This window comes from Xiphophorus hellerii, chromosome 16 (genome assembly GCF_003331165.1).
Source record: "Xiphophorus hellerii strain 12219 chromosome 16, Xiphophorus_hellerii-4.1, whole genome shotgun sequence".
Classification (NCBI taxonomy): domain Eukaryota; kingdom Metazoa; phylum Chordata; class Actinopteri; order Cyprinodontiformes; family Poeciliidae; genus Xiphophorus; species Xiphophorus hellerii.
The window spans coordinates 8704256-8727514 of NC_045687.1; the positions used below are offsets into that span (position 1 = coordinate 8704256).

A 23259-nucleotide genomic window follows, 5' to 3' on the forward strand; every position below is an offset into this window, starting at 1 on the left:
GTAGCAACCAATGAACTTACAATGTAGATCTACTGTAGATGGCGCAGAGGAATTGTCAAAGATCCCTCTCCCTATGTGCTTTAACTTTAAATTTCTATAGAAGACAATAACTGGTGTAACCAGGATAATTTTTCTATATTAGATGTAGTTTAGTTATTTTATTTTCTATTTTGTTAAATCTAATTTTATTTTGTTTTATTTAAAGATCTAATTTAAAAATCCTCCTTTGTTTTACTTTTTCGACACTAACCGGGCGAGAGCAGGGTTGTTCTCGCGAGGGTTTAAAGTCATGCGACAGCTGCACGTCAGTCCTAAATTGACAGCCACTGCTTATATTGCTGCTAAATCGCACCTTGGGTAGCAGACGCTGTGGGACTGTGACGTGCAGGTAGGCTTGGGTGTTGTTCCCAAAGCGGTTTTGCTTTTGAATGTCGATTATACATCAATCGTATACCTCTGTTAAATTACAGACATATGGTCGCTCATCTGAACGTTGAAACGATCTCTGTTTGTTAAAAGAGGAACTGGTAAGTGTTGCTCGGGAGCTAGAATGCTAGCGCTAGCCTCCCAGCCTGTGATTACACACCTACATAAAAACACATTTGGATTGAAATTGCATGTAATTATGTAGGCTCAGATTCAATTATTAAGAAAGCCAATGCATGTACATGTACATTGATTGTCGGGCCTGTTTCCGCAGGCCAGGTGTGTTCCAGATCCCACCCCCGCTCGGAGTAACTGAAGGATCTGGGACACATTAAGAATTGTCTGGTTTTTGTATATTGACCGGACTGGCGAGCTAACCATAGCGGATTCAGAAAGTCACCCATAATCTGAGGAAACATCTCCAAACCAGAAGGGAAATTCAACCAACCACTTCACAGCTGGAACTAAATGACTATTTTTGTTTTTTCCCTTCCGTCACCGACAGAGACTTCCTTGGTTTAAGGAACTGGACTTTACAGCTGTGAAACAATTTGTATATATTGTAAATATAAATACACCTCATTGATTTTTGCACTCTCCAGTTGTATGTGTCTTGCAATTTGCCACTACCTCCAGTAGACGAACCTGGAACCTAGTTTTTCACTTAGAGTGACGTTGATTTGGGTTTTTTAATAATCTTAAAATGTAACTCGGGTTACATAGCTTGGCGAGCTAGCCAGGAGGTTGTTGGCATTTTGTAAACACAAATCATTGTTTTTTTTTGTCATCAACAATATGGATGAATTTCAAAAACTCGACATAAAAATTCCCAACTCTGTTTTGGTTGAAGGCATTTCAGATGAAGATGGTAAAGAGGAAGTATTTGACTTTTTGAAACAATATGGGAAGATAACAAAGACTGAAATCATTTCTGAAGCTGATTCTGAGTTTGAGGGCCAGCTTGTGGTTGAATTTAGCAGTGGTACAGCAGTAGCTGAATTGCGTTCCATTTTACCATATTCATTCAAATCATCTGAAAAGTCAGACACATTTTTCATCTCTGAATTAGCTGTTGTATATGCAGAACATGTTTCACAGAGTAAAACTCATTCTTATTTATTTGAGTTACAGAAACTTGCAAAGCTTTCTGGCATGGATTTTGCAGAGGTGTTAAAATCCACGATGACTCAGATTGGACAATCAGTTGCTGAACTTCACTCAGCTGCTAAGATGGAGGATCCTGATGAGAAGTCTGAGGTTATGGCAGCAGCTGCAGATCCAACAATGAAGGAAGAGCCAACGTTGTCAACCGCCACTGATCCTACAGTTTCCAGACAGAGACTTGAGCAGCAACCTACCTCACGACAGAGACCCTCTCTTCATGATGATGACATCCAACCACCCGAAGTCCAGCGCTACGTGGTGGAACACATTATGAAAACTGAGGAAAGTGCTTACCATCTACAAAGGCTCCGAGTGTTTTCTGGACGGCTGCCTAGACCAGCACATGAAGCAGACTACGAGACCTGGCATTCAGGAGTGGATCTGCTACTAAAAGACCCATAAGTTTCTGAGCTGCAGCGATCAAGGAGGATCGTGGAGAGTTTACTTCCCCCAGCCGCTGATATGCTGAAGCATCTAAGTTCAGATACTCCACCTACTGTATATCTGAACATATTGGATTCGGCATATGGCACGGTGCAAGATGGAGAAGAACTCTTTGCAAAATTCATGGACACTTTCCAAGATGCAGGGGAGAAGCCATCTTCATACCTCCAGCGGCTGCAGGTAGCATTAAACTTAGCCCTGAAACGAGGTGGTGTGTTAGCCAAGGATGTAAACCGGCATCTCATAAGCCAGTTCTGTAGGGGTTGTTGGGACAATACTTTGATTGCTGAACTCCAATTAAAACAAAAGAAATTGGTCCCACCTAGTTTCTCTGAACTGCTACTACTTCTACGTACTGAAGAGGACAGGGAGGCAGCTAAAACTTCCCGGATGAGACAATATTTGGGGTCCAACAAACAAAAAGTAGTCAATCATGCACAATTGGTTTCTGTTGACGCAGGTGATGGTGGAGCCGTTGCTGCTTTAACCAAATTGACTCAGCAGTTGGCAGAACAACTGGCAGATGTACAGCGGCAGCTGGCTAAGCTAACATCCACAACCACCCAGCCCAGGACTACATCACAACCTAAAGTAATGCACAGTAAGCCGGGTGAAAAAGGGGGCAATACAGTGACATCCAAACAGTCCCCACCAGTCCATGTTAAACCTGGTTATTGTTTCAGGTGTGGTGAAAATGGTCATATTAAGCCACAATGTAATAATGAACCAAACCCTGCTCTTGTTGCCAGAAAAAGGAAACAGTTTGCTCAGCGACAGCAGAACATCTTTCAGAAGAAGTTAAACTAGGCATGGTTCCTGTTGCGGGACAAACCGGAACCAGTCCCAGCCAAACCGGTCCCCTTATTAAAGAAAAGACTGTTAAATGTACAAAACTGCAAGCCCAAGCTAATAAACTACCCACTCAGCTACCCAAAGGTTTGATTGGATCAAAGTGTGCTGCTGTTGTTGACATTTCTGGTCATGTGTGTAACTGCCTTTTAGACACTGGTTCACAGGTGACAACGATCCCAGTTTCTTTCTATAATGATAAGCTAAGCAACCAACCTGTACTGCCTCTGGATAATTTGTTACAGGTTGAAGGTGCTGCTGGACAGTCTGTTCCGTATCTGGGGTACGTGGAGCTGGTCATCACATTCCCTGAAGACTTCATAGGAGTAAACACAGAGGTACCAACTCTCGCTCTTGTGGTCCCAGATACTAGTCCTGACAGGCCATCTAATGTACTTATTGGCATGAACACACTGGAGCCACTGTATGAACAACATCTTAGCAGTAACCATGTACAATTTCAACCCATGGCCCAAGGATATCAAGCGGTCCTGAAACTGCTACAGTTAAGGCACCAGCAAAATCAATTAGGAAATGCAGGGACTGTCAGGCTGTTAAGTACCACTCCAGTCCTTATTTCACCTGGACAAACCATTGTCTTGGAGGGTTCTGTTAAAAACACCTCTCCATCTGCCACTAAGTGGGCCATTGTTGAACACCCTAGCTCGCCTTTACCAGGGGGTTTATGTGTTCAAAGTTGTCTAATTACACTGCCACAGCATCCACCATATAAAGTCCCAGTGATCATGAAGAATGAATCAGAGCAAGAGGTGTTCATATCACCATTAACCATTATTGCAGACATTGGGTCAGCACCTACTGTTTTGTCACAACAAATCGCATCTCAAACCTCACAACAAACCACTTTGGAGTTTAACTTTGGAGACTCTCCCATTCCACCTGAGTGGAAGGAACATATTATCAACAAAATGAACAGCATGCCTGAAGTATTCTCTCATCATGATCTGGATTTTGGCTGTACAGATGCAGTTAAACATACCATTAAACTTAGTGATGAAACGCCTTTTAAACACAGAGCAAGGCCAATCCATCTCAAAGATCTGGAGGCAGTCCGTGAACATCTTAAAGACCTGCTCAAAGCTGGCATCATAAGAGAGTCTAAATCACCATTTTCCTCTCCAATAGTTGTTGTTCGGAAACGTAATGGTTCCGTCCGGCTATGCATAGATTACAGGAAACTGAATCTTCAAACTATCAAAGATGCATATGCCCTTCCTAATTTGGAAGAATCTTTTTGTGCTTTGACAGGGTCCAAATGGTTTACTGTGTTGGATTTAAAATCTGGCTATTATCAAATAGAGATGGCAGAAGAAGATAAGGCTAAAACAGCTTTTGTAACTCCCCTTGGATTTTGGGAGTGGAACAGGATGCCACAAGGAATTACAAATGCACCTAGCACGTTTCAGCGGCTAATGGAGAGATGCATGGGAGATCTGCATCTTAAAGAAGTCCTTGTCTTCCTCGATGACATCATCATCTTTTCTGCCACTCTGGAAGAACATGAGGAACGGCTGCTGCGTGTACTCTCCCGGTTGAAGCAGTTTGGACTAAAGCTCTCTCCAGAGAAATGTAAGTTCTTTCAGTCTTCTGTACGTTATTTGGGACACATTGTCTCTGAAAAAGGAGTTGAAACTGATCCAGAAAAGATTGATTCTTTAAAATCCTGGCCAGTCCCCCGCAACCTTAAAGAGTTGCGATCTTTTCTGGGTTTTGCTGGATATTACCGAAGATTTATTAAAGACTATGCTGCTATTGTCAAATCACTTAATGAATTAACCCGTGGTTATCCTCCTGCCCGCAGCCCTGCAAAACTGAAGAAACCAGAAGGAAAGTACTCGGATCCAAAGCAATCCTTTGGAGATAAATGGACTAGCCATCAGCAGATTGCCTTTGAAACAGTCATTTCCAAATTGACTACAGCACCTGTTCTTGGGTTTGCAAATCCACAGCTGCCATACATTTTACATACTGATGCCAGTACAAATGGGTTGGGAGCAGTATTGTACCAAGAGCAGGAGGGCAAGCTGCGTGTTATTGCTTATGCTAGTCGAGGCCTGTCTGTCAGTGAGTCAAAATATCCTGCGCATAAACTGGAGTTTTTGGCCCTGAAGTGGAGTGTTACTGAGAAGTTTCATGATTACCTCTATGGGACTAACTTTACAGTTGTCACAGATAGCAACCCTCTCACTTATGTTCTTTCTTCAGCCAAGCTGGATGCTACAGGTCACCGGTGGTTAGCAGCACTGTCCACTTACTCATTCAAGCTGCAGTACCGTGCTGGAAAACAGAATTTTGATGCTGATGCTCTGTCCCGACGCTCACATGAAGATACTTCTAGTGATCAGCACTGCAGAGAGAGGGAGCTCATTCAACATCTGACCAGTCAGTTGGGTAATGGTAAAAACACCCATGACATTTCCCCTGAAATTGTGGATGCCATCTGTCAGAGTTGTATAATCCGAACACAGAACCAAACTGAACTTAGTCGATCTGTCGCACTGGTTGAGTCTCTATCTGTCTCTGTTGACTCCATCCCTGATGGGTTCAGCAATGAAGAGTTGCATGGCTTGCCTCTAATCCCCTCTCTATCTCAGGTCGATCTCCAAGAACAACAACAAGCTGACCCTGCTATTCGTGAGGTCATTCATCAGCTGGAGACTGGGGAGAAGGTCCTTCCATCGGTTCGAGAGGAGCTACCTGACCTTCCTTTGCTCCTGAGAGAGTGGAACAGGTTAGAGTTGGTGGATGGAATCCTATATCGGAGAAGACATGATGGAGATAAACTTATCTACCAGTTAATCCTACCGCCCAAGTTACGACCAGCTATTTTAAAGAGCTTGCACCATGATATGGGGCATATGGGCATCGAAAGAACAATTGATCTGGTGCGCCAACGCTTCTTTTGGCCCAAAATGACATTAGATGTGGAGACTTTTGTCAGAACCTGTGGTCGTTGCATAAGGCGTAAAGCTCAAATAGAAAGAGCAGCTCCATTAATAAATATTCAGACAAGCCGACCACTTGAACTGCTATGTATGGACTTTTTAACCATTGAACCTGACAGCAGTAATACTAAGGACATTCTTGTTCTTACTGATCATTTTACCAAATTTGCAGTTGCCATTCCTACCCCTAACCAGAAGGCAAAGACTGTTGCAAAGTACCTCTGGAATGAATTTATGGTTTATTATGGAATTCCAGAGCGTATACATTCAGACCAGGGTACAGATTTCGAGTCCAAGCTCATTAAAGAGCTCTGTGAAGTTGTAGGCATGAAGAAAAGCCGAACTACCCCGTACCACCCACGAGGGAATCCAGTCGAGCGCTTCAACCGCACTCTGCTCAATATGCTTGGAACCCTGGAAATGAAACAAAAGTCAAAATGGCGAGAGTATGTCAAACCTTTAGTACATGCATATAACTGTACAAGAAATGAGGTAACAGGGTTCACACCTTATGAACTCATGTTTGGTCGTTGTCCTCGTCTTCCTGTGGATTTGGCTTTTGGTTTACCCGTCAGAGAACAATCATCCATCTCTCATTCAGAGTATGTTAAGAATCTGCAATCCAGCCTGAAAGAAAGCTACAAACTAGCTTCTGAGAATGCCCTCAAATCAGCTGCAAAGAACAAGACCCGTTTTGATCAGAAAATTACACCATGCAGTTTGGAGATAGGAGATCGAGTACTGGTTCGCAACATCCGTCTGAGGGGTAAGCACAAGCTGGCAGACAGATGGGAACCAGGGGTGTACAAAGTTGTTGACAGAGCTGAAAATGTACCAGTTTACACTGTACAACCTGAACACAAAGAGGGACCAACTCGTACTTTACATAGAGACCTGTTGCTTCCTTGTGGTTTCCTGCCAGTTTGCTCCACAGAAGACCCTTCCATCTCCATGCCTGCCTCACAACGAAAGACTCGCAGCCAGGATGGTTGCCATCCAGATGTTCCTGATGCGATGCAGGAGGATGAGGATGCTGAGCCATATGTGCCAGAAGTTTCCATCCCATCCCCAACCAGATTCAGTGTGAAGGTGAGAAAATTTAAGTCATCACCCGAATCCATTACTTTGCAGCCTATTTCACCTTTGGCTCAAAGTGATGCTGAAGCACAAGAGCATCCTGTACCTCTAATTCAGAGCACAGACCTTGAGACTGCTAGTCCATCTGAAAATGAAGAATCCTGTTTAACAACTGATTCATCACTATCTCACCATGAAGACAAGCTACCTGTGGAACAGATTGAGACAGAGGAACTTTCTGAACCACATGTAGCTGAGCCTGTGAAAGTACACATGGAGGGAGAAGTCCCTGACGAACACTTACCTGAAGTTCAAGAACCTGACGCTGAGGGTCATCTGGTCGTTCAATCTGAGTCATCCACAGGTCCTGCAAATGTCAGCTCACCCTATAACTCAGTTGAGGCTGAAATATTGCCCAGGCGATCAGATAGACAGCGTCAACCTCCTAGTCGTCTAACATATCCTGTGTTGGGTAAGCCACTCATTTCAGTAGTTCAGACTCTATTGCATAGTTTGGCAAATGTGTACACTGAGACTCTCAGGCAAGTTTCTAATGTAAATATTCAGAAAAATTAATTCAAGTAACCATGCAACGGGACGTGCAGGAATTAAAGAGGGGAGGATGTAACCAGGATAATTTTTCTATATTAGATGTAGTTTAGTTATTTTATTTTCTATTTTGTTAAATCTAATTTTATTTTGTTTTATTTAAAGATCTAATTTAAAAATCCTCCTTTGTTTTACTTTTTCGACACTAACCGGGCGAGAGCAGGGTTGTTCTCGCGAGGGTTTAAAGTCATGCGACAGCTGCACGTCAGTCCTAAATTGACAGCCACTGCTTATATTGCTGCTAAATCGCACCTTGGGTAGCAGACGCTGTGGGACTGTGACGTGCAGGTAGGCTTGGGTGTTGTTCCCAAAGCGGTTTTGCTTTTGAATGTCGATTATACATCAATCGTATACCTCTGTTAAATTACAGACATATGGTCGCTCATCTGAACGTTGAAACGATCTCTGTTTGTTAAAAGAGGAACTGGTAAGTGTTGCTCGGGAGCTAGAATGCTAGCGCTAGCCTCCCAGCCTGTGATTACACACCTACATAAAAACACATTTGGATTGAAATTGCATGTAATTATGTAGGCTCAGATTCAATTATTAAGAAAGCCAATACATGTACATTGATTGTCGGGCCTGTTTCCGCAGGCCAGGTGTGTTCCAGATCCCACCCCCGCTCGGAGTAACTGAAGGATCTGGGACACATTAAGAATTGTCTGGTTTTTGTATATTGACCGGACTGGCGAGCTAACCATAGCGGATTCAGAAAGTCACCCATAATCTGAGGAAACATCTCCAAACCAGAAGGGAAATTCAACCAACCACTTCACAGCTGGAACTAAATGACTATTTTTGTTTTTTCCCTTCCGTCACCGACAGAGACTTCCTTGGTTTAAGGAACTGGACTTTAAAGCTGTGAAACAATTTGTATATATTGTAAATATAAATACACCTCATTGATTTTTGCACTCTCCAGTTGTATGTGTCTTGCAATTTGCCACTACCTCCAGTAGACGAACCTGGAACCTAGTTTTTCACTTAGAGTGACGTTGATTTGGGTTTTTTAATAATCTTAAAATGTAACTCGGGTTACACTGGCAAAAAAGGAATGGTACAATAAATGTGTTCTAATAATTTTTTGAAACACTGCTTTTTTTGTTCTCTACAAAAAGAAAAAAATACTTTAAAGGTTGTTTTTTTTTTTTAGATAATTCTAATTTAACAAATGAATAATTTATTTTATTATTTTTTTATTTTAGTATTTGGAGATAGAACTGTAAGTACAAGAAATATAGGCAGGTCTGGAAACAATATTCTGCCTGCAATGCGCTGCTGCATCACTGGTGTGATACAGCACTTACCTGCACACACATTTTTTTCAAGATATCCCTCATAGGGAGCTTATTCAAAAACTGGGCATAGAAAACAATAGCAATTCTAAAGGCTTTCAGGTTTAAAAGTTGTAGTTTTTTTTTCTAAAAAATTGTTCACGTTTTGTTTGTCTCTAATGATGAAACACTTCAAAGCATTAGGTTAGAATTTGAAATATTCTTTTTTTTTTTAAATTTGAAGTTAATTGTGCAGTTACGTCTTGTATTTTTTTTGCTTGCTTTATACCATCATTTAAATTAAATTATTCCAAAAATAAAATAAACATAATTAAATAAATAAATATAGTCCATTAATACCAGTTCTCTCTTGAGATGACTAAAACTGGATATGTGTAGGACTGTGTAATGAGATTAAGAAACTGTGCCAAACAAGGTTAGGATTTTGGGTAAAAAAACATACACATACACACACACACACGTTAAAAACAGCTACAGATGAAGTGTTAGGGTCATATTCCCTGTAGTTTATATATCATCTCCATCAAGATGTGGAGCAGGTGTTACTTAGACAGTCCTAAATTTATGAATCACACTTTATGAGATCACTGGTCTCATTTAACTACACTGATGTTTCAAACATCTGTAAGTGATCATAATTTCACTTCCATTAAGTGCACATTAGCCAGAGCATTACCAGCTGAGGAGAAAGATGTCGTGTAATGCATCATTCGAGGCATGCTTTAGTCAAATTAATTTCTTTATCGATGAAAAAGAAAAGTGGTTTTCTACTTTTTAACCATTTACCTATGTTCCTTGGCAGCTGAAATGAGAAAATAAATCTTGATTTCTTCAGTGTATCCTTTTTTTTATTATTAAGGAATGTTTATTTTCCTTCTCTGAGAGTTAAATCCTTTGGTGGATGTCCTAAAACTGGCAAAGTTGAAAGTGAAATGAATCCTTCTTCTCAAAGTTTGTAAGCTCAGGGACCCAAAAAGCAACAAGCACATTTGTTATTATTTATGTAAGCATGTCGTCCTCTCGTCTAATGAGCCTTTCACCGTAAGCATAATGAAACAGCTTGCACTAGCACAGGCTAAATGAGCAGCCGAGAGTTCCCGTGTCTATGCAGCAGGATGAAAGCAGATGTTCCACAACCCAAACATAACAAACAAAGTTCTACAAAGGAGCAGAAGGGACTTAGAGTCAGCATCGTTCTCATCAGCTCATTGACTCAATTTGAAGATGTGTGTATGGTAGCAAATGTGTGAGAACAACACCTAAATGAGCCATGGCCAACTAACCACGAACAAGGCCTCAAATTGATTTTTTTTCTTCCCCCTATGAATGCATCAGGCATGTACAGCTAATAAACCTGGAGTCAAAGTGGATGTGTTGTCAACGGTTCAAAACGATTTGAGAACTATTTCCAACCATTTAGGTAACAAGCTTGGAACGTGTGTGTTATAAAAGTGTTTAGTTATTTACTTTTTGAATATTCAATGGATGGATATAGCAATATAAAAATAGTTAAATTTTTAAAAATCAGATATACGACAACATTTTGTCACAAACACTCTAGAATAGCTCAAATATTATTGGTGTCAACATTGAGGCATCTGAAAATAACTGTAGACATTTATTACAATATCTACAGAGTATGAATGTAGAATGAGGGACTTTAAAGTGACATTAAATAATAAAGTTACAGGAAAATAAATCCACTGGCACTTAAAACATCTATCTTGTTTTAGAAATCGGTAACGGCCCTGAGTTGAAAACTAGTCTTGTGTGCATTATTTTAAAATATTTATATTTTAATTGACCCTTGGAAAAATTGAGTTTAAAATCTGAATCCTATTTGGACTTCTGATGAGGTAAAACAAATTATTATAATAAAAACAGGATTTTGGAGAAAAGTTTATTCACTATTATAAAACAAGTGTTTTATAACATAAAAGAAAAGTCACAAAATGTGTTAATCTTTACAACGGATGTTACATTACACTGATAGGATCTGTAAAAGTTATTATTCTCCTTTTGGTGCTGATACTGCACACTAAGTTTAAGCCAGATAACGAAAACTAATTTGTGAATCAAACAAAGGATAATTGTCATCATAAATCATAAGCCAGGTGCTAAAAATTACGATTCACAAATCTTATTTGTGGTGATTTTAATTAAATCTGCAACGCATTGTTTGAGCCCATTAAAAGGTTTGATTTGAGAGCTCACCTGTACCAGTCAAGTCCCTTCTCGTAGTTCCTGTCAAAGAAGTGTGGCTCATTCCCAACGGCTCTCACGTCTGGGTGCACCCTGAGAGCCTCCAGCAGGGCTCGGGTACCCCCTTTCTTCACCCCGATTATAATGGCTTGGGGAAGTTTCTTCTCCCCGTAATCCGAGGTGCAGTTCACCCTGAGTTCGCTGTCCGTGGTGCTGATCTCCTGGTGCTCCCTCTCCGGCGCGGTGGGGCGAAACGCCGCCGCAGATTTAGTTGGAGATGCCTGCGTCCTAATCCACTCCACTGTCCTTTGTTCGGCCTCATCGTTCTCTCCTACCGTCGGAGCCGCGGTTGTTCTCTCAGCCTGTGTGAATTCCGTGAAGCCTGGCGAAGCCGAGTAAAGTTTCTCCCTCAGTGTCACAAAAGTTGTATCCTCCGTCACCAGCCTGCCCTGAAACACATAGTTCTCCTGCAGCGGGAACTGCAGCGAGTTGTAGCAGCTCATCAAGCTGTAGAACAAGTAGGTGACAGAAAGGGAGAGGGTGAACATGAATAAGATTTTCCGGGGCACTTTAGAGGTGAAAACCGAAGTGCTGGACCAAAATGCCATCTCTGATAGCAGCGATCCTCTCAAAGAAGTGGCCAGACATGTTTCCACCCCGAGTCTTGCATGGACAAAATCAACAGTAAAAATCAGTCCCCATCAGCGCTGCTCCAGCTAAAAAAGCGCCAAGCTGGACCAGACCACCCTAATCCAACCAAAGCGCATATTTATCAGGATGGCTGAGGGGGGTAGAAGGGAGAGGGTCGTTAAAATTCCGGAGGAATATCACGTCTCTTTTCTTGAGTATTGATTTCTTATTCCAGTGCTGACAGACAATGACACAATTTATTGGACTGAACTTGCATATTTGAGAGACTGAAGGTCTGGCGCCCTTCCAGATGAACAGCCCGGCTTGAAGTGGACAGTGTACGATGGACGGAATCCCGGCATTTTATGAAGAAGGAAGAAAGAAGAAAGCAGAGTGTTCAAAGTACAGCCTTCTTCCTATCAGCCGCTGAGTCTGAAGTCCAGTCCCGTCTGCGATGAAAAGAGTGGATTTCCATTCAGACAGAAAACCTACAAATCCACCGAGTCTCTCCAACGTGAAACAAATGAACACAAGAGCATTTGTGCTTCTCTCTATTTACTTTGTGCTGCGGAAAGTCGACAGCCTTTGCACAAAAGCTTACACACTTCCCACTGACTACCAGGCTGCCGCTCGGTGTCCTTACGCCTTCTCACATTGGTAGGATCCTACGATGTGCGCATCGGCTGTGTGAGCTCATCTGAGCTGAGGCACAGTAAAGCCACACAGTACAACTAGTGTGTACACCCACCTTTCCTCGTGTCCGCGCAGAAAACAGCACTGTAAACGTCAGATTTCCTAATCTGAGAGAGTTTTGTGATAGAGAAAATTCCGCTCATTCCTGTGGCTGCTGGCGGAGATTAGACTCCCGCTGCTGAGATTTCTCAGCGCTTACCATGAGGTGAATTAACTCGGAGTGTTTGGAGTTCACAATTAAGATCAATCTCAGAAACATCATTTAGATATGTATTTTTTTTTTCTCTTTTAGAGAAAGCTCATGCCTGCACCCTGCTGGTTTTTTGTAGAGAATTGCACTAGTTAAACTTACAAAAAAGTTTTGTTTACAATGCCGAATTGAAGTAGATAATGTTAAGTTGTCTTATATTCAATTTATGCTTTATTCAATCACTGGACTTTTGAATCTCCTGTATGCTCATCTACTGACACTAACAGTATAAGTTAAATAAATCACATGTACAGTAAATATTATACACATTATAACGCAGAAAAGATCACCGGAAATGTTAGCAAAACTAAAAACAATCTCAATGGCATGTTCAAAAGTCTTGTCAAATAAAATAATCATCAAAATCTTGTCATACAGAAATTATATCCTTTTGCACACAGTGAAAGAAATTTGTTCAAATGCAATTGATTTCAAAACTATCTCCATGATGGAGGAGCAATGTATATATATATATATATATTTTTTTTTAATTTTATTTTTTTTTAATTTTATTTTATTTTTTCTGTATCTCAGTAGTCTCTGAGCACCTGGCCCAGTCTATAGGAATAGAGTGTTGGAGTGAAAGATTTAACTTCTTGCATTTTTGTGGAAATAAAGACTTTACATATAACGATAGAATGCAAAGAATATTTTCATCTGTTTTCAGAATATTTTCAGAACATCTAGTGCAGTAATACAAAATCAAAAGGCGAGTCAGAGCTTTGAAGTTTATGGTAGACCGTTTCAAGATATTTGACTGTAAATATAAACTGTGATTTAAATTATATCTCTGAAAATACAAATACAAAAACCTAAGGTACCTATGAGGCTTTTCAGCATCAAAGGATAGCACAAAAACTGTTTTAAAATATATTTTTTTAACCATTTGCTTTATGTCAGACTTTAAGGAGAGAAGATCATCAGTAAAAATGCATCAGTGTTTTCAATCAGTCAGTACTTGGATCTCCAAACCATTAATTTGGATTTAGGCATTAACAGACAGTTCCCACCAGAAGTCGCACATCCAACATGTAGGTGCTCTGACGCCATCTTGATAGGGCAGAAGCAGCTTTCCACTTCACTGATCACACGAGAGAGGATCACGATAGTTGGATATTATTGGACTCAAGTACGTCACATGAACATGGGTAATAAAACAGGAAAGAGAAGTTTTCATTACATCACATGAAGGTGAGAAAACTTTGCTACTACGCATTGAGCGCCGATGAGTGTAGCTGGCTATTCAGAGGGAACATACACAAGTCCATTATATGGCATGGATATACTCCGATCACTTTATTAGCTGCAATCAAAATTGTGGTGCTAGATGCATCTCCATTGCACAAATATTTGTCCACATTCTGCTATTGTAAAAAAAAAAAATCGTGGCGTTTCCGTTAAATAACAAATTACATTAAAATCACAAATGAATACATATGTTCACATGATAAGTAATCAAAAATCATGGCAGCAACAGACGTAAACAGCTACATCAGACATGTTCATATTTCAGCCATGGCGCTAGCACTCTGCATATGCAGCATTTGGGGAAATTGTGGTTTTCCCGAAGATCTATGGATCCAATATGTTCAAATGACACACAACTGTGCGATTTTTGTGAGAGCTCTGGTGGATCCAGCTGCACATTGTCCAAAAAAAAAAAAAAACAAGCCATCATCCTCCTACTACTTCCTGCCATCTTCTTTGTGCTTTGTGCCAGTGGCCACATCCGGCTGTTGATTACCGCACTCCTGTGATGAAAAAAAAAAAAAGTGTTTCCATTGCAGTTTGGTGAGATACATCTATTTTGATTCATCCATAAAAACCACCTCATCCTAACACAACAACTTCTTAACAAAAAATTTTATTATTTTATTTTTCCAAATTGCCATGTTTTCATTTAGCGAATTTATTTCCACAAATTTTAATTTTTGTAATTTCAATTTGTGGAATTCTATCATAAATGGAAATGCAGTTTATAGTGTGTTGAGCAAATTATTATAAAAGATGTACTTTGTAGGTAAACCTGCAGACTGTATGACAAATCCATTTCTACAAAGTATGAAACAAATAAAATCTTGATGTGCAAATGTAAAAATATGCATTTCTTCTTGCTGCATACCTGCACTTCAACAAAAAACAAATCTAACATTCAGAGCTGCTGATGTACTTCAGCACATATGATTACTGCTTATGTGACCATATTTATAATCACACTACGTTAATAAACAATACTTGCTAAAATGTACATTCCACTTGCTCTTTATGTGTCACAGTTGCACGTAGTACAGATGGAGACAGTAGACGGTACATTCTTGTTGATACTCGGGCCTATATGTTGTTACTAATGCTTCTTTTGCTGTTTCTGGAGTTTACGCTTATAATCAGCACAACAGAAAGATCCCCTCAGGACACGGATCAACTTTATCCACTTAAAATGCAACATGCAGACAATTCTTACTGACGCAGCCAGTCACATCATCATTCTCCTCATTGCTGTCAGAAAACACAAATGACTTGTTGACTATTTCATAAGTTCTACTTTTGCTAGACACTGAACTGGTTCTCCTGAAGATTAGAAAAAGCCTGAAAAAAAATGCTACCTCTATATAATACTGTTTCCTATCAAGATGGTGCATTTCTAGGACAACTTACTTCTGGTTTGGTCTTGTGGGAACTATCTATAGTGACAAATGTTGGGTTTAAATTGGGTAGAGTTGGAGTTTGGCATGCTCCAACTAGTCTTCCAAAATAGTTCAGAATAACAACCTATCTTAAAGTGTTTTAAAATAATCCTGGAGCTAAGGTGATTAACGGGGTACAGTATCATAAGCATAAAACAGAAATTAGTGTTTAGTTTAGATTACACTATGTTAAGATTGTTGATGTATAACACAAAAAAGAATGTGCTGTAATATTCTGATACCAGAATGAGAGGTCAAGAGGAATGTTAAGTTTTCCTCTGTAAATATCAAAGAAAGCAGTCATGTATTCTGTACCATGCCTCTGCTTTGGCACATCATACTCTAAACATATTACACATTTATGGGCACTGACTGTAATTACTGCCTGGAATATTCAGTGGACCTCAACTTGTACACTCTGTTCCCACAATATGATGATCTAAAATTGCATGTCACCCACATGCCTCCCTGTATTAGTGAATCTAATTCATCACACACCAGGAGAGTCATCGTCACAATAAGTAATCAGTCACAAATAATTTGCAGGGCCTGGTTGTCTGGACACAAAAGCTGCTAGGGTTTCTGTGTTGGGAAAGAGGAAATATTTATATGAACTTGCTGCTTGATTACATTTGTCAGTTCTAAATGCCTGTTACTTACTGGGGATGCATTTGAGGAATGGTGCAAAAATCCTTGATATCTTTGACAAAGTTAGTGTACTGCCATTACACATTGACATTCAACAAGTGTGCTCCCACTGAATGAGAAAGCCTGTTGCTTTTCAGGTTTTCATACAGAGCTGAAGAAAACAGTATTACTGCAAACCTTTCTGTGCCTCATTCTTGTGCTCAGGATAGAGGAGGTCATGTTTAAAATCTAAGACTAGTATTTTTACTAAGAACAGCTAAGATCCTTTTTGGAAGCAATATCAAGTAGTTATGAAATAATGCTGATGCCTGAAATGAAATGAAATATGGGCTTACATAATGCAAATTAAACTTCATCAAATATAAAAAATATGTCAAGCAAAATTCAATGTGTTAAAAACAGTTGTTTATATGTGATCACCAATGTTTCCGTGAAGAGTAACTTTAATCTTTTGCTGAATAAAAACAAAGCAACATTCTAACTAAAAAAATATCAAATCTGAAAAAGTCCATTCTGACTCTCTGTTCCAACTCCATTTCTCAGTTTGAAACATCTCGTGCGTGACAAACAAGAGCTTTCCGTAGCAAAGCAGGTGATTGGGTGAGTGGGAGGAGAGCACGGGCAAGTGTTTAGAGCACAATGGTTCCTGGATGTTTTGCTGTCAAGAGAGCGTAGGAGAGCTCAATGAGTTTGTTGAAATTGTTGTATTCGCAAATTGCCACTTGGTGTAGCAGAGAGCTCTCTAACACCAACTGCCACGTTTGTAAGGTCCTGCCGTTTTCTGACTACCTGTCTAAGAGCCACCCAGACACAGTTTTGTGAGCATGCTCAGACAGCCATGATATAAAACAGTTAAAGCAGAATGTCTCAGTTTAACAGTAGGGATTATCTTTATTAAGATGGCTTCTCCTCCTCCCCACTGATGATAAATTACTATCTAAGCACGAGAGACAATATATTGAGCTGTTTGATCTTCCCTTTGTTGCGCCTGTTATCTCAGCCATTCATAAATCGCTCAGACATTGTGCGTCCCCATGGATGCTTTGTGATGAGATAGTGTCTATTTGCGTTAACAAATAAGCAGTCACTCAAGAAAAATTGTGTTCAATGAGGATGAGGTGGGGCCAGACAGATCTGTTGCATAAGATTCAGTAAGTCGAGTTTAAAGGAAAATGTCAAATTTAGCTTCAGGCAACAGGTCTTCGTAGGATTAAATTATTTAATGTTATTTAAATAAGTTTTTGACCAGTGCTACTTCAAATATAGATAAACAGTGCTGGTTAAATTTACTGGCACCCTCAGTGAAGTTGTATCAAGACCCTTAAATAATTTTATTGTTTATTGCAGTAGAACCCAGCCTTTAATTTGAGTACACTTAATAGAGTGGTGGGAAAAATCCAGTGATTGAAACTGAAATCATGGTGCAATTATTGGTGCCCCTCATAATTCAAAGCAAAAGAGTAGTTTTCTACTTAAACATTTTACAAATTTGGAGCAGAGAGAGATATTTCTTTCAGAACATCCAGGAGCCAGGCATCTCTCATGCTCTCTTCTCTTCAATGTATCCACCAGGGTTTCTATAGATTTTAGTTTGGGGGAATATCATAGTCATGGAAGTTGGTCTTTGATAAACCATTACTATATTGATTTCAACATCCTAATGAAAGAGTCAGTAACAACTGATTTTGTGTTTACTGGTAAAGTCCAAACAATTTTTATTTTAAATGTTCTGGTGCTTAAATAAGTTTGAGATTATATTTTTAAGCTTCCAACATAATGAGGTGAGTGAAGCATTGCAATAGTTTAGAGTGAGAACAACATCACTGAATATAATACTACACGTTAGTCACTCCAGTGCAGTAAGTTAAAAGTAAAAGATCAGGTTTTAACTTTGAACCTCATGTGGCACTGTACCTCCAACTTGAATCAAGATTAAATTTGCCTGATGATATTATCTAGTTTGTTAAACAGATTTATTTACCTGGTTTGTTGGAAATATAAAAAGGCAGTAATCTTCAGCAGTAGGCTGTCATTGTTCAATATATGAAACCCATGCTCCTCATATTTTAATGAACCCACTGTTTAATTTGACCAAAATAAATGAACTGAAAACAAATGTATGGAGTCTTTCAGCTGCGCACATCTTTTGGTCAGCAGTTCTGTTGTGGGAATTAAACTTGGTTATCCTGAAGGTAATTAGCATCTTAAACAACAGCCACACTCTCATTGATATGCTAATGACGTATTAATGTGAGAACAGATTTCCTTCATGATGTGACTCTGCTTCAGAATGTATAATACAGAGGAGTGTGGAGAAATCATAAACCCCTAAGACTAACTCAATTTCTGTCCAAATTTGTAGAATTCAACAAACATGATGTTCCTATGCTGTCAGTGTAAAATACATCAGCCCCGAGGCACCCTCTCAATATAGTTACTGCTCAGGAGCTGCTGCAGCACCTGTGAGATTTGGGTCTTCTGCTATGAAATGACCTGATTCTGAACTCTGATGGAATTGAGACAAACAGGCACTGTGTGCATCCTTTAGCAGGTACAGACATACTGATACCTCAATCAATTATTTAAATCTTTAACTAAAGCTAAAAAGCAATCACCTGGGGTACAAAAAAATAATGTCTAGAACAATCAAATTGAGTTGGCGTAGACCATCTCTATATCTGTGAAAAATTAATTGTTAAGGGACTTTGTCCAGTAATGCAATTGAACATAGAAAACAACAATAAAGGAACACAGGTTTATGAGCTGCAAAACACAACAATCCTCAGACTAAGAAATGACGAATCAATAACACCTTGTTATTTATTTTCTCTCTTTTCATTGCGCCCTCTGAATTGTTCATAGGCTTTGTAGTCACAAATAAAAGTGCACGTTTTAGTCTTGCGAAGAAATGTATAAAGTGAAAAACAAACTGAAATACACAGCAGAAATATAAAGTATATTGCACTGTTTCCGATTGTGTTAGCTTTAGCTGTCTATATTTAAGCCTGAAAACAGAATTCCCGTGGAAAATGCTTCTGAGTATCACCTAAACGCATATTCCCATTGTCTTTCTGCAGAATGAATGGATGAAAGAATACTTTAATTCATTTTATGTGTTGAGAAACACCCTGAAAAAATTTTTAAATTATCATTTTTAGTATTATTAAGCATAGCAGGAAAGAGCAAGGACTGCTACACAGCTGAGAATAGGAATTTCATTTAAGCCAATGAAAATAAAATGCCTTGGGCATTTTGCCAGTTTGGAAACTCCTGGTCCATGTTTTATTGACAAAAATCTCTGGTGAAATCATTTAGTTTTTTTTTTGTTCACTGGTATACAAATCATACAAACAAGAATCTGGTTAATGTTTATATTCATGCACGATACGGAAAAAATGGAGCAAGCAAAGTCATGAATTCTATCTATCTAGAGACAGGAAGCCTCAGGGTTAACACATAAACAGAGCCCAGATGTAAACACATAAATATAATGTGTAAATACATGACTTAGTCTGCTGTTGCATGCTGGAGCTTGGCCTGATGCATTTTGATGTTTTGAATGATGTCTATTGACAGGCTTCTCTTAATACAAGGTATGTCACACTGTGGTCACATTATGGGCTACAAGAAAAGATTATGTGTTCGTATTTACAATATATGTAATCATAATATATGTTTGTAATGACTATTTCTGGAGTCTGGTCTATCCTGAATAATTCAAATAATATAATAGGTTTTATGTTCAGTTACAAAAAACCCTTCCTTGAAAATAAATGCAACGAGTGGTTAAGTGTGACATCCGGAGAACATTTCTCATTTAGTTTCATAAACTAAATATTTAGTTGGTAAGCTGTTATTTTTTTTATTGTGTAACTTCATGAACAACATCCCATAGACACAAAACTGCTTTCAATGTATGAAAGATGAAAGATCAATGCAGGGCCAGCTGCCAAGAACTTAGAAATGTATTTCCCATGTTAGCCAAGTGGTTATAGAATCAGGAACAAGTCTATTTGTGAGTACAAACAAAACGTTGTGTGTAACATTCATGATTCACATCCTGTGCTGTTGCAATGATATTGTCTTCCTTGTTTTTAAGTGGCTGGAGGGTCAATGCTGAGGTGAAATGATGGATACTGTCCTTTACCTGATCAATAATTCTGCCTTCTTCCAGTGTTGCGCTGGCTGCCACACTGTAGACTAATTAGATGATAAAAAGTGATGGATATGTATTAAATTCAGGAGGCCCTTAAGAGAAATCCTGAGGGCATTGTCCAATTTTCAACCGACCTTTTGAACCAGCGTGTTACTACGATGCAGTTTGATCAGTTTTCGAGGGGCTTTTGTTGTAAAAATTACGAGTAGACAGAAGAAATAAGGAAAACAGCATAAACAACTATTGATTTACAACAGATGTTTCTGCATAGGTCACAGTGGCTTTGCTTCATTAAAAGAGACAAATGATCCTTTTTCAAGTGTCGTGTCAGAGATACCAATAAGTTATATGAATTAAAAAACACTCTGATGTGTTATAAAAGCATAATGATCAGTTTCCGATTTAGTTTGAGAAAAGAATAGTGTAACGAACATGAATGTTCATAACAATATTACAATATTACTAAGCAATGCCAAGAAACATTCTTTAAAAGCCTTAGGATTTTGAATCAAAGCAGGCAACATGCATTTTTTCTTTCTATTATGGACAAAAATATGACTTCCTTTTTTTATGAACATGACAAAACAATATTCAGGGCACAGAAGCAAAAGCTAATTCTTAGATTTTCTACTCCATATTTTTCTCCCTAAACATTTACTACCTTAATGTTTTTTGATAGAAAATGGAGTCCATAGGATTAAAATAATTAAATAAAGATATTTAATTAGTATTTAGTCTTTTAAAATACCATAAACTAGTTTTCCCTAAATAAGAGCAACTTATGTCAAAGTAAACTTGGAAGAGAGTGGTAGTGTCTTTCTTTTTAATGTTTAAAGAGGACTTAGTGTTTTCTTCCCATTTTCTCAAATTGTTTGCTCATGCTTTCTGATTGCACTCTCTTCTTTGCCGTCCTCCCGTCGCGGCAGTGTGTTATCTTCAGGGTGTTGATGTTAGACTGATGCAACACTTGGCCTGCTGTGCTTTGTGCTTTTTTCTTTAAACATGTCGGAGCACAGTCAGATAATAGGGTACAATTAGGGCAGAGGTGAAAATGTTCAGTGGGAAGCATCATCACAGAAAAAGCAACTTCTCAAATGACTTTCATTTGAGTCTGGTCTAAGAGTCACTTTTCTCTAATGATCTATCAATTGAGTGTCCCAAGCTAATGACTTTCTCTTGCACATTGTGCAGTGTGTCCTCATTCCAGCAATAATGTCCTCTTTGACATTGTTTTAAGGACTCCCTCTTTTACTAAAGTGATACAGTGGAACTTGGGCTGATCTGCATGGAACACTCTGTCTGTGGACCAGAGGCCTTCTCCTGAGTCGTTGTTTCTGAGTTAGCAATGTCCCCCCGGTGCCTCCCAGGTGTGGCTCTCTCAGCATAATTAAGGTGGGATCTGCCAGGGCTTCTGGGCCAGGGTCATTCATCAACTGGATCACCCGTAAGATTAATGCGCTCTTGCTGCAGCGCTCCAATGGATTGCTGCCACTTGCTGAGATCATTAGCGTTGGCCTCCGTATGACTGCGGAGGGCTCCACTCAGTGTATGGGAAGATTTGCAGCTTTGCATACTAAATGAACAGTCCATCATTGCCTAATTAAGGGATTATTGGAGACACTTGTGTCCAGTCCCCCGGACAGTAAACCATAACTGAAGGGCAAACTAGATAGATTAGCTCCACCTGCTTGGTAGCAAAGTGCAAAGTAATGAAACTGCTGACAAGAGTAAGCTCAAAGGAGGGAGTGTGTCATCACACAGCATGTAAATCCCAAAGGAACTTAAATTAATAACTTATGCTTTCATTGCATATAGAGCGAAAGCTAAAATATTTTGCCAGCTTTCACTGATTGTGCTTAAAGTTAAGTGTTACTTGTACTACTAGCGGTAGGTAAATAGTTTGTAGGACTTGGTTAGAAGTCTGATACAAGTCTAATGTGAGTATTTCATGTATGCTAAAATTTTGCTTTTTACTCTATCTTGTGGTTTCTAATGTCACATCTGATGGCTCTTTCCAATTTGCTTAGATGTGTCTGTTTAATTTTGTTTATTTCTTAGTGTTAGCCAGTGGGCACCATCCTTGAGTTTAACTTGTTTTCCAACTGTCCTTTAAGGACACTGCATTTATTGATTCCTTCCTTCAATATACAAAGACTCCATAATTGTCCATATTAGATGCAATATCCTTGTTATTATTTATGCTCAAAACATTCATGTATTTTGGATTATTTGCAGTTTTGGTAAGCAGTTTATGTCAGTTTGTTATTAGTTAGCTACATAATGGCTGCTCTGAGTTATATTTGTCTCCTCCTTTAGGAATCCGCTTTTACATATAGTGATTCCTTCCAATGAAATACACTGGAAGCAAACATTCAGTTATTGCTTTGTGTTATTTTGACAGACCACTACGGCTGCATCTATACTTTGAATAGGAAGATCCGTCATTGCCTCACCTCTTTTAAGTTAAAATCAATAAGTCTATTCACTCAGTATTTATATATCCCGCAGTTATGTAGCACTGTTAACATTCATTCAAACGCAATAGGAACATAATTACAGTTCTTTCTGATAGCTCTGTTTATAGTCTCTCAATCAGCTAATTGCTAACTGTGTCTGTCTCCTATTTGGCGCTGAGCACATGGTGAGCTGTGGGTGTTTAGAACTTATTTGCTATATAGGAATAACTCGCACACACGAACAAAAAGCTGGAAATCACTATAAAGCTCTATAAAGTCAAGTAATAATTTTCTGTAGGTCACCAAACGACCTCTTAGCAATAAATAAGCTCAATATTAATACTGGGAGCACAGTCTCTCCCCTTCAGTGTGCCTCATAATTCTTTCTCCTGTCTGTCGTGTTTGCTGGCTCGACAGTGCATTCATGTTAGCACACAGGGATCTGGTAGGTAGCACTGAACAAAGGAACTTACAGTTTTCTAAATAAAATGGGATTTTCAACTAAAATCTGTGAACTCAGACAGATACAAAATGTATACATAGATATTGTAATATCGGGAATAAGAAGTTGAAATACAGTATTCAAAGAATTCTGATAAAGAGGACTTTAATCTTTTAACATTTAAACCTTCCACACAAAGGTTTTCTTTTACGAAAACTAAATCTTTGTCATATTAACCTAGGTAATTTTTGTTTTTTTATCTCTAAGC

The 23259-nt window shown here is 39.1% G+C and overlaps 1 protein-coding gene across 1 annotated transcript in view; it reads right to left on the reverse strand.

The window, feature by feature from the left end:
- The window catches only part of hs3st4 (heparan sulfate (glucosamine) 3-O-sulfotransferase 4), an 87149-nt gene extending 74600 nt beyond the window's left edge, over window positions 1-12549 (reverse strand). The window contains exon 1 of the mRNA XM_032588147.1: window positions 11045-12549. Within this exon, the coding sequence (XP_032444038.1) occupies window positions 11045-11640 (596 nt within the window). The 5' untranslated portion in view covers window positions 11641-12549. The remainder of the gene's footprint in view (window positions 1-11044) is intronic.
- Between the last annotated feature and the right edge of the window lie 10710 nt (window positions 12550-23259).